Below are 13202 nucleotides of genomic sequence, written 5' to 3'. Positions count from 1 at the left end.
ACCAAATTAATATTTACTGAAAGCTGCACTAATCCTAGTGGCAACCTGGCACCTATCACTACAGTAGTGGATCTCGATATTTTAACCTTAAATGTGGCATAACTATTCAGAATATTTTAAGCGTGTATATAATTAAAGTATCTATTGATAGGGACAAGTTAACCTTCAAAAGGAGTTCAACATGGTAATATGATACCATGCAGAGCCTTGACCAACATAGACATGACATGTAACACTAAAAATCAAAAGAGGAACAATAGTGTATATTAACATCGAGTGAAGACTCCATCTTAAAGCAAGAAGCTAACAGTAAAGCAATAAGTACTATCACCAAGATTAAGCAGGTAGCACACTGTTGCAATAACTGTTATTGTAAAACTGCTAGTAGGACGCATAGGCACTACTCACATGAACAAGATGAATTAAAATGAAAAGTTTCCATGGATACAAACATATCATACACAGCCATCATGGTCTTAAAATTCTTTAAGAGTTGAAGTGTCTGGGCTTTCTGACCTCCAAAGACAAAACAATGTAAGAAATAAGGTTCCTAGGGTACGTTTGGTTGCTTAAAAAACTATACAAATGAAAAAGAAAAAAGAAAAGGTTTTCCAAGGAAAAGAAAATATCTAGGCCAATTCGGAAAATCCATGTCTACTATTTTAGTTTTCCAACCATTTGAACAGTCAGAAAAATCACTTTTTCAAATTTTAGTTTTCCAAAGCCTTGAGCAACCAAACACTAGCCTATCTCAAACTTCTTTTGGCCTATGTCAGACAGAATCAACTTACTTCATCTGAAACACATGATTTCAGGTGATGTCACTGGATGACAGCTATGAGGATTACTTTCCAAACATATATTCTAAGATCTATCAAATATTACTAAAATTTAATAAAAATATATGTATCTGACATTTTTATATTGTTATTTGATTAAAAAATAATTTAATTTATACTAATCAGAATCATGAAGAAATAAGTGCAGCTTTATAGCAAAAAAGATTTCAAGTTTCCTTATACATTCTCCATATGGACCAAGTTATTCAACAAGCTTCCTAGTTACATATTTTTTTACCTTAATGTATCATTTTAGATATACAGGCAATTTCTGTTCAAGGTGTTCATAATGAATCAGATTGTTAAGATGGCACATACTTAGAGATGAATATCTTAGGCTTTATTGGGCATGCAATGTATATTTCCTCTGCATACAGCAAAATGTGTATGCAAACACAGAAGCAGGTATATACAACTCTATAAGTGCAGTTAGGTGTAAGTTAGCCAACCTTGAGCAAGCTAGGGCTTAGATAGAGCTCAACTCAATCTACAAGGAGAACTGGAGTTTGGCTCACGTTTGCAGCAAGGTTTAAGGGCCCTTTTCAAGGGTCATGTCTCTCAGAGTTTCAAAAGCTTAAGCTTAGCTTGTTTAGATTTAAAATTTGAAAAAGCTAAGCCATGTCATGAATCTAAGTTACTAGCTCAATTTGTTCATACTTCATCGACAGAGACGGTAACAAGAGCATAGTGATATAAAGAAAGTAAATGAAAACAAAAGAAAAAAAAGAAGAAGAATTTCATATTCAATCCAGAACCAAGATGATGCCAAGGATGCAAATCAATATTAGGTTGCCAATGGAGCATATACTTTAAGGCACAGCTTATCAGGAAAGGCAGTCCTTGCCAGCTGATAATATGGTTTTAGGCTTAGCAAACAGGACAAGCAAGAGAGGGTTAGGGCAGCAACAGATGATAATCAACAGGATTAGGGTTAAGATTGGAAGAGGAGATGAGGAGGATAATGAATTCAAGGGGAGGCGAGCATCAAAAATAGCAGCAATGAGTTAGGTAAGCATTCCTCTCAGATTTATACAGCACAACTGAGAATGATAAAGCCTAGAAAGTAACAATATGTGTTGTGACATACTGCTTATCAATGATTTTAACAAAAGTAAGAGATATTGCTCACCGATTAAATCTTACTTGCAACAAAACTAAGTGTTAATCATAAAATCCTGATTGTTTCCTTTAATGTTTTCCTATTAAGATGAATGTCTTGACTAGGGTCGGTCATCAACAAAACCATATAATCTAAGTGAGAATCATGTTGGAGTGCCATCAAAGCACCTTGGTCTATTTATCCACTACAGGAGCACTTTTGGTACAATCATGGGATCTTCACGTGTGAAAATGCCATAGAGAGCTCTCATTAAAGTACAGTTTCAAATCGCTCAAGGTCTTTGTGCATCTTATTGGTTGCTTCATTTAAAGAGCAAAGATCGACCCCAAACCAGACAGGCCTCTATGTACTTCTGGACCTATGCTCCGTATAAAAAAGAAAAATAAAAAAAAAACGGGCCCAGAGATTTTAATAGACTAGAGATTAGGCCCACACTTAGTTCCACTTTTGGAGAGGAAGATCAAGAAAGCATTGATTCCACTTCCCACATATCCTCCACCTCTCATGTGCATCTTTTCACGTGCATTGCACATGCCAAAGAACCAAGTTTTGAAAGGTCACCCATTGTTCTTCCCACTCAAAATCTATCCCTTCAATATAATAATATAGATCTTCTTCAAGCATCCTTCACAAGACTCTGGCTAATAACCATTCATGTTCTTTACTAGAATTTAATGAAAACTGCACGACCTCAATTACTGGGGAAGAAAATAGACTAACCCATTTTGGGTGACATACAGAGAAAAGCGAGGTAGCTTGATAAGCCCAGTTCTTCAAGCTTCTTGCACAAGCACTAGAAGCTGAAGCCCAAATATGTCACATAAATGGATACTCGCACATACAAACACATAAAGAAGTGCAAATCTCTCCAATTCCAATCCTTTCCCGGATTCAAACCTTGCTTAACAAAGACAAGACCCATATTCATCCACAAAACTCATTACCCAAATCAGCAATACACGAAACCCTAACCCCTCACTCCAGCAAACCCAATTTAAAGAGTAAACTGATCCCAGTTCAAAAGCTTTCACACTGCACAATCTCCCACCAAACCAAAACAAGAAATTTCCGCCTAAATTCGCAGGTGCAACGAAATTCTTCAAAACCCTAGTCGATCCTCATCACAAGAACCGCGACCATGATACTTTCAAAGAAAAGAAAACAAATTCGCAGAAAGATTCATAGAAGAAAGAAAAAGGCCGGGGGGGCGTGTAAATTACCGTATCCTCTTCGGACGGAGGGGCTCCGCCGCCTCCCTCCTCCTCCTCCTCCTCCTCCTCCTCGTCGTTCGCGGCATGGCGGCCGCCGTCGTGGTAGATGGAGGAGACGGCGTCAAAGACGTCGGGGGGGAGGGGGAGATTGCGGGAGAGGAGATTGAGGGCGCCGATGAGGGTCTTCGTCTTCTCGATGTGATCCGAGGAGAAGGGGTTCTCGACGGAGGCCGCCATGACCGAGACGACTCGAGCTCCAAAGAAACCCCCAAGCTTGCAATTCAAAAAATATAAGACGAAGGCAACAACGGTCCCTTGGTTTTAAGAGCTCTATCGCTCGCTTCTCTCTTTCTCGCCTAATGCCTTCGTTCTCCCCCTGGCGATGCGACTCGCCCCTAAAAACTCTCTTTTCTCGAAGCTGATGTATGCGTGTTGTTCTGACATCCAGAAACTTGGAACGGGTGCGGAGGTCGGCTAACGGGTTCGGGTCGGTTAAGGTACATATTAGCCTCTGGGCACGTGAGGCCCACGTGATGGGAGAATGGACGGCTGTGATCACATGTATGCGAGTGAAGATGGCAACCCAAGTCTCTCCAAGACCACATGAATTCACTCAGTAGAAAGGGAATTATATAGAAGAGCGTAGTTTGGGAATGGTTTCAACTTTGGACCGCTCGCGATTTTGGGATCCAAAGGCGGGTTCCTCACGAGTGCCATTGTCGAACACAGGACAACTCTCTTTCAACTGGAGGATGGAAGTTTCACGTCAGTGATCCTCGTTCTTGAGTGTAGTCTAATAATTTCCCTTTCTAACTTACTGCCAAGCAAAAAATAACATAATTTGAAGATCTGATGCACCAAATGGTCAAAAAAATTGGACGGTTCAACTTTATCTTTTTCGGAGATTCCCCATGTAGTCGAAATACTTCAGCATTCACAAGCAGTCTTCGTCTTAAGTATCTTTTCTCGGCCAACTGTCATGAGTATTTTCCTAACCCAAACACCCATTCTTTTTGTTGTGTCAGCAATTGTATAGACTTTATAACATATGCCATTGTACTTGTGAGCTTTTATTATTGTACTAAATAATGATCACTGATATATTTAAATATTATTTGCAAAAGTTTGTGTGTTATTTTTTTTCTATGAGGTCATTCCCTCGTTCCTAACAGTGGCTAAGACAGCTATGTACCCTCAAATAAGAACAAAATAAGGAAAAGATATTACGGCTGAAATTGATTCGATCAATTTGGTTTTAAGTGATTTTTTCAAGCCCAACTTACATTTCGATTAAGAAATTTCTAAAATTAAATATTTGACGAAATATAATAAATTTTTTTGGATTAGTTTTGTATCGACTCGGTTTGTTCATGTAGCTTTTTCAAGTATTTGAATGGTTTGAGCAGATTGATTGATTTAGTTTCTATTTTTTATTCATTTATGGTTCATAATCAATTCAAATTTGATCTAAATTAGATTGAAATATGATCAAATTAATATTTTAAATTTTTAATTCATATAAAATACCAATCCCAACTTTGAACAAATATATAATATGGGTATATATGTAAATATATGAAGCATTGAACATAGGTGCATATATAAATATATGAAATGACGTTGTTTTAATTTCGATTTTTTGGTTCGATTCAGTTTTAGCAAATCACATAAATCAATAAATCGATAACTAAATCGAAATATCAGTTTTCTATTTTATTCAACCAATCGAATCAGTTAAACTACCAAACTGCCATATTTGATTTGGTTTGAATCAGGTCGGATGGTTTAGATGGTTTTGAATGGAATTTTTACACCCCTTAAAGAGATTATTAATTTCTATCTTTGCCCACTAATCCCTCTCTCTCCCTATAGCATCTCAAATGCCTCTCAGGTTTAGCCATTCTTTATCTTTTTTATTTTTAATATTTGATTTGATATCAATAAAAAAAAATCAAGAGATCTACTACAAAAACAAAAAAAATATTAACATGAATATTTCTTAATTGGATTTATTTCTTTTGTTTATATTTCTCTATGGCTACTTCTCTTTTTTTATTTCTTTTGTTTATATTTCTCCAACTTATTTTTATCTTTTATCCTTTTTTTGCAACATTTTGTTATATTTAATTAAGATACTTATAGGTCCTTAACTTATATTTATTTTTATATTAATGTATGTTATATGTGCCAAGTTATTTTTTTTTTTTCTTAAAGAGAATGAAAAGAATGATCGCAAGTCAGATGTTCTATAGCCCACCTTATTACAATGGAAGCTTCAAGAAAAATCAATAATTACTAAAATATTTACCACACCCATCTGATCATATTTTATTTTTGATTATCGAAATATCCACACTAAAATAAAAATGTGAAATTCAATTTTTTATTTGACAAATCATCACGTGTTACTAGAAATAATTTGGCGATTACAAAGCTCAACAAATAATCAAGATTATAAAATATTAATATTTAAAATTTTCAAACCATGAATGTCTAAGCATGATACATGAATTTATAATTTCAATGAAACTGAAGTAAAATCAACCAATTCAATGGAATGGTTAATCACATTTGATGAGGTTAATATTTATCTTTGAGAATATCATCTAGTATTTGGTTTTAATTATAATTTTAAATTGAAAATACTTTAATTCAATACAATAAATTGAAATAAAGATATACTAGATTTCTAAATATTCACTTATCATCCTAGAAATTCACTATGTCTTTAAGGCTATTAACATGAGAATGCAACAGGTTCTTAACATATAGGACCAAGGTACCAATGAAATCAAATCAAATCAAAAAGCCAAAATCATGGCAAACCAATTCAAACTGCCCTAGTCCATCATTTCTCTATTTCAAATGTTTTTTATGCCCTTTAGTTTGCACACAAGCAATTGGATACTCATAGAATATTGATTTCATCCAATACCTTATAAGCTATTGTCACAACATGCAAGTTTAAAATATAGCATTTTGAGTTTTATTTTTCTAATGTTACAACATAAAAGTTATTTGCTAGTCAGCTTTATCAATATGTAAGTCATAAAAGGTCATACTATCTTATTGAAGTAATCATATAAATGATTGAATGCAATAAAACAGATGATTCTTGCATAACTAATTTGAACTTATACTGATATCTATTATAAAAATACTGATATTTTCTAACTTTTTAATCTCTCAAAATATTTCTATACATTGAATAAAGTCCTATATGTTCCTCTTGGATTCACAACACACTCACATATCATATTCGAATTGGACTACACACAAAATATTCAATCTTCAGCATAAGGTTTACATTTTAAAATCAATGGTGGAATGTCTAGAGTAAAGATTCAGGCCATTAAACATGATCAACACTATAAAAAATGGACAGTAATAACTGTAATATTACCAAAACAATATGTACTATTTTAAAGCAATCAAATACGAGTTTATAAATATAAATGCTTATACCCTTAAATTTGAATTTAAAAAGGCAAATCAATATTCCTCCATCTCTTTAAAAACATGGGATAATTTCTCCAAACCCTTCAAACGCCCCTTGTCTTCCTCTCAACCTTTCAAACCCATATTTTTCCTTGAAAGCCCATATTTCGATCATGGTATTGTTAATTTCTAAATAATGATGAAGAGGGGTCGCATCAGAGGCAACCTTGGTAGCTATGTACTTTATTATTCTCGACCGTGAGTGACCCAAAAAGAACAATCCCGTTGCCATAATACTTTGTAAGTAAAGTCCACCATCACCTCCTTGCTTGACAATGATCTAGACAACAAAATCTAGGTAGCCTGGCTATCCCAACGGCGCTAGTTGGTTTCGGGATACTTATGTCCACACTTTCATATAAGAAGGATGGAGTGGGGGGGTTGAGTGGCGGAGGGATCTCTTCAGGGCAAGGATGGTGGAGAAAAAAAGTTCAAGATCTCGCTACCACAGTTATTAAAGTCCTCTAAAAGTTTAATTGATGTAGGCTAGATATGTTCAATCCTCTGATTCTACCATCCAAATCCAAATTATGCTAGGCCCTATGATCAAAACCTTTTAAAAACCAACATAGAGGGTTTGGGTATGCTCAATGGATCATGCAGGCTGAATTATGATCTAGTGGTAAGATATATGCTACTAGAACCTAGTTAATGATAAGATATTTACTGCCGAAAGGCAATTGATGGTGTAAAACTCGCCAATAGAAGAAAATTAACTTGAGTCTAACTCAAACGGATCCAATGGCATTGCAATCACTATTAAGAGGCATTTGATGCATTACATAGGTAATATTGCTATAGTAATATAATTGCAGAGGAAATGTGATTATCTGATAAAATTACAAAGAATCCTATATTGCAGTATTTGGTATGTGCAGTAATGTTGTTGTAAAATTATAAAGAATCCTACATTATAATGTTTGACATACAATTTAGATTACATGGAATATAAGCTAATTTTTTCAAAGTACTCCCATCCTTACTTATTGATTATTATCTATTTGCTAGAGGGGGCAACTTAATTTCGAGACCAACCATTTTTCGTGACATCACTCATTATATAGTTTTTTTATTTTCATTAACTGGGACTATCCATAATTTATTTTGATTTATTTTGATGGAGATATTTTGATCCTAAAGTTATCTTGTTGCAAGATTGCATGATTGTAAGATTACGTGTAATCACATAACTACCTCCCTTAAACAATCAAATTATCTCTTTTTGAAGTAATACTGCATTACATGTAATACAACATTACCTATGAAAATGACGAAACAAACATTATAATATGATTACTTATTGTAAAATTACATATAATCCTATTAGGATTACATTCTATCAAATGCCCCCTTAGAAGTAGTTTAACAATAAGTAAGCCATAGTCAAATCAATCGGCATGGTAGCAAGCCTTCTCGAAGCTCCTCAAAGTCTCTTAAGGCCAATTTTACCTGATCTGATGGTAGATCACGCACCATTCAAAAATATCTAAGAGCAAAACTGTCACCATCCATAGAATAAGTAGCAAAGTTTGAGTTATACAAGAAACCAGAGAAATCTAATGACATCTATGGCACTTTCAAGTCCCTTCCGATAATAAACTATCTACCAATCCCATTGATGGCACTAAAGACCACCATCAATAGAATTTCTTCTGGAATCACCCTTTTGTTAAAAGCTAACTTATTTTAGTTGTACTTTATTTTTAGATCTAGTTGGATTCTGGAGGCACCCAATCATCTATCAATGTCAAGGGTCCTAAAGCCAATAAATTCCCTGGATATGCTTGGTTCTCATCATCAAATAAAGTTTTTTTTTTGAGTAAACTCTTGTATATTTCCTCTGTTTGGTGGATTTTATACACTCTGATTGATTTTGGAGCAATGGAGCAACCGTGGTGGATTTTGGGGATAAGGACAAGACCAATTACTAGAGTCCTTAGCCATGGCATGATATGGAGGATCTTGGTAGATTTCAATAATAACAAGGCCCTCCTGTTAGTGAGGCAAGAAACTACTAACTATTTATTTGGATTACATATCTCTCTGTGTTACACTATTTTAGATTTTAAAATCTTGTTTGCTTTCTTCAATCCTGGATTCCTCTAATATCTGCCTCTAGTTTAGATAATTATTCAACCTAGTTTAGTAATCTTCTGCTTTGTCACTCTCTAAAGCTCGTGCTAGGCCATCTAACCTATGTCAACTTAGTTGTTATCATAGCTAATTTTCTTGTCTTTTCTTTTAGAGCCTTGATTCCTTTTATGATGCATGCATGATTTGGTTAGGATTTGTGCCCTAACATGATCTAAGTTGAGTTTTTTCTTTTTTTTTTTCTTTTTTTTGAAACTCTAGCTATTTTAAAATTCTCAGCGTCTTTCCAACTCAAAGTGGTTTTCCAATCATACTATCTTCAAAACCCTTAATTTAGTTTTCATATTATAGTATAGTACTTGGACTTGACCTTGGATCCCTATCAGTTAATCTAGTCCCCCATTTGAGCTAGGACCGAGTGGTTGGTTAGGTCTCACCTTTTAAAAGAGGTCTATTCCGGTCAAGATTTACAACTGGTAGATCGATATTAGTAGGAGTTTTCCATCCATCAGAAAAGAGGTCCTATGCAATTCTTCTGATTTCTACTTTTCTATTGAAATGTGCAAGGACAATTAAAACCCTATGTCCCATCTGGCGTGTAAAAAGGGACTAGTCATCCCCCAGGTTGTTTAGCAAACAATTATCACATATTTTCTATCTAGCATGTGCCATCTATCTCTAGTTTGTGTGGGATTATATTTTAATTGAAGATTCTCTTGTTAACTAGATCAAGAAAAGATCTAAATTTGATTAGAAAGATATTAGAATAGGGAGTTAGTTGAATACAAGGATTGAGCCAGGTTAGTTAAGTAAGACCTTACCTAGACTTATTAGGATACTTTGTGTTGGACTCAAGTGGGAGCTGGCCAACTTGGGCGACATCTTTACCTAATGGATCGCCTCCATGGACAATTTTTTCTAAGCAAGAGGGCTGGCCATCTTTATTAAGCTAGTACCCACTGCTTTTCCTCTACGAAATGTGGAGTCCTACAAGGACTCAAGAGATGGAGCAGCCAAAATAAGGATGACACCCATCATTATCCCTCTAAGTTTGGGTAGGATGGGAGAAGATGGGCCAAGACCCTCGCCTATACAAGGAAGAGTGTCCTCCTCTGAGGCATCCCAACCAAAAAAGGAAGAGGCATCGGATTCTTCTTCTCTATCGAGAAGATATAGAGAGAATAAAAGCTCTTTGGACAAGTTTTTGTACCAGCAGCACATTCCTAGACCTATTGTTCCTGAAGATTTAGCATCTACCAGAGCCCTAGAAGATAGGTATATGGACTAAAATAGCTTAAGCCAGTAATTCTTAGAGGGTAATGTGCTTTCACGATCTGAGCATTGTTAGAATAGGGTTTTAAGAATTATTAATATAATTTAAAAGATTAAATAAAACTAATAAATTTTATCATGAAAAAAATTATAAAAAACTTATAGAATAAAAAAAAATAAAAATGATCAAATTCGAAAGTATGTTGGACATCGTCCTAAGACGTATTTTCATCTCTCATGCAAAAAAATACGAAAAAATCAAGAAGAAATATTGCAGTAGAAAAGAGAAGTATTAGAGAAAGCTTAAAAGAAGAAGGAAAGGCTCTTGGATGGCTTACTAGATCAAGTCCTAAGAAAGTCTTTTTATAGTCAACCAATATGACCGTTTATGATCGTTTGGATTTTTATTAACCCATTAAGATTTTTAATAAGAAGTCCAGCAGTCACAATCTTTAATAAAAAGCCCAACAGTTAGAAAATAAAATAATGAGAATGAAGAGATTAAAATATTTAAATAGTAAAATTAAAAATAAGATTAAAATACTTGGAGGAAAAAATTTTAGAAAAAATTTAAATTTTTTTTTTTAATTCTCTCCAACAAGCATTTCCTATAATACGAAGATTTGTATTAGAATCATCACCAATATTTACACCATATCCGTGGTAATTTTTGTGATCTACAAATCAGTGAACAACAAACCTAGAAAGGTCGTGCAATATCGACCAAGTAATAGTGGCTCCTTAGAAACGACATCCTGTACAAGGCAAGTAATAAGAGGTTTACGAGAGATGCCAGTCTTAAGTTGGGTATCTCAGTAGATCAGGTACTCATCTATTAATTGAGCACTTGGTTTATAGTCCGAGTTCTCAATCAACAAATTAAGACTCAATTTACAAACCAAGATAGTTTTGATCTATATATCAAGTACCAGACTTGCGGATTGGCTACCAAGGTACAGGCTAACCTTATATTTTGTACAAAAGATGGATTAATGAAAGGATAGACAAGAGAGGAAGGATGGTAAGGAAGAAGATGGATGAATTTTCGATTTATTCTCTCATATATTTGGTAAAATATAAAAAGATAGATAGAAATGATTCTTTTCTCTATTTGATATGGAAGAATAAAAAGAAGACTGGATGATATTTATAGATATTTTTATTAAACTACTATTGGATAAAAGGTATTATTATTATTATTAATAATTTATAATACTTATTTATAATAAAGAAGTGGAGTAATATATAAATTATAATCTTTATAATTTTTAATTAAATAAATATTTAATTTAATTTAATATATAATTCTATAAATTAATTATTTATGAATAAATTTATTTTTATACTAATTATATAATAACTAATTAATTTATAATTTAATTTAAATAGTTAATTAATTATACAAATTATTAACTAAAAAGTGAATACAAAAAATAGAAGACAATTTTAATTATTTACTTATAATTAAGGAAATCATGTGCTAAAATTAAAATAAGTAGTAATAAAATTTAATAATATATGGTCATTAGTATAGGTAAAATCAAAACATATACATAGATAAAAGAAATAAAAAGTTGAAAAAGTGTTAAGATTTTGTCATGAAGTCAATAAGAAATAATTTTATCAATATAAAAATTCATTCCTCATATGCTCTACCCATCTTCCTTGCATCCTCCAATTTGAGAGGATACAAAATGATGTGCCTGAATGGATAAATAATCTCTTCTTTTCATTCATCATTCCTAAAACTTTTTGAACTCGTTTGATTCATAGGAAGAAATTTTCTTTCTAAGAAGTAACTTTATGCACTATAAAAAAAGAGCATTTTTACGACAAGATTATTTATGATAAAAATATTTTTATCATCAATAATACTATTTATGACTATAAAAATATTCATCATAAATAATTTAGTCGGTATCAGGGATGAAAAAAAATTTTCATCATAAATATTTATTATTTACGATGAATATTTTTATCATAAATAATATATAATTTATTTTAATTTTAAATTTTTAAATATTAATGATGAAAATATTTTCATCGTAAATAATAAAGTATTTACGATGAAAAACTTTTTTTATTGCCAATAAGTTTATTTCCAATGTAAATATTATCGTGGTCAATATTTGAAAAAAATAAAAAATTTAAAAATTATAGATTATTTATAATAAATTTTTTTCATCATAAATAATTAATATTTATGATAAAAAAAATTTATCATAAATACTTGATTATTTATAATGAAAATATTTTTATCATCAATATTTAAAAAAATTAAAAAATAAAAATAATAAAAATTACTTATTATTTATGATAAAAATTTTTCATCATAAATAATTAAGTGTTTATAATGAAAAAAAATTGCATTATTAATACCAAATTATTTACGATGAAAATATTTTCATCATCAATATTTAAAAAATTAAAAATTTAAAAAAAATTGAAAGTTGCTTATTATTTATGATAAAAATTTTTTATCATAAATAATTAAGTATTTATAATAAAAAAATTTACATCATAAATACTTAATTATTTACGATAAAAATATTTTTATCATCAATATTTAAAAAATTAAAAAAAATATAAAAAATATAAAATTTAAATTTTTAATTTTGTGTAAGACAACTGCATCTATTTTTTATAGCAACTGTATACATCTTTTATCCTTTTCATGGTAAAAAAGTAAATGTGAGTTATGATCCAGACCGAACTTTTTATATGAAAAAATCATATAAAAGTAGGTGATATTCGTGGAGTAGAATGAATAAATTATTTTAAATAAAATAAGCTATATATTTATTTACGACGTAAAATTCATCTGTTCATCGTTGTCGCTGTTACTAGTGATATCAATAAATCTTTTTGATAGAGTATCTGCCTTAAGCTGCATGAAAGGAGTCTCCTTTCATACAGAAACCATATAGTTAAGCAGCGCATTCTAGCATGGCTTCTACGATCTCGAAAGATACTGTGCTTTCCATATCGATAGACCCTCAAATGTATCTCTATAAGAATTTCAATCATGAGAAGACAAACAATACGAGTACATATTTTTCTAACAATACAAAGCATAAATATGAACTTGTACTTTATAACACAACTTGTACTACCAGCAAGTCTGCTTTGATTCTGGTTAATTGCTAGATTTTTTATGCTCACACAATTTCT

The 13202-nt window shown here is 32.1% G+C and overlaps 1 protein-coding gene across 1 annotated transcript in view; it reads right to left on the bottom strand.

Annotated features, from left to right (window-relative positions):
* The window catches only part of LOC105059927 (probable ATP-dependent DNA helicase CHR12), a 36692-nt gene extending 33138 nt beyond the window's left edge, over window positions 1-3554 (bottom strand). The window contains exon 1 of the mRNA XM_010943443.4: window positions 3180-3554. Within this exon, the coding sequence (XP_010941745.1) occupies window positions 3180-3407 (228 nt within the window). The 5' untranslated portion in view covers window positions 3408-3554. The remainder of the gene's footprint in view (window positions 1-3179) is intronic.
* Between the last annotated feature and the right edge of the window lie 9648 nt (window positions 3555-13202).

The sequence above is a fragment of the Elaeis guineensis genome, chromosome 10, assembly GCF_000442705.2.
Source record: "Elaeis guineensis isolate ETL-2024a chromosome 10, EG11, whole genome shotgun sequence".
In the NCBI taxonomy this organism is placed as follows: Eukaryota; Viridiplantae; Streptophyta; class Magnoliopsida; order Arecales; family Arecaceae; genus Elaeis; species Elaeis guineensis.
The sequence above is the reverse complement of the archived record's forward strand: the minus strand, read 5'-3'. Positions and strand labels throughout refer to the sequence as shown.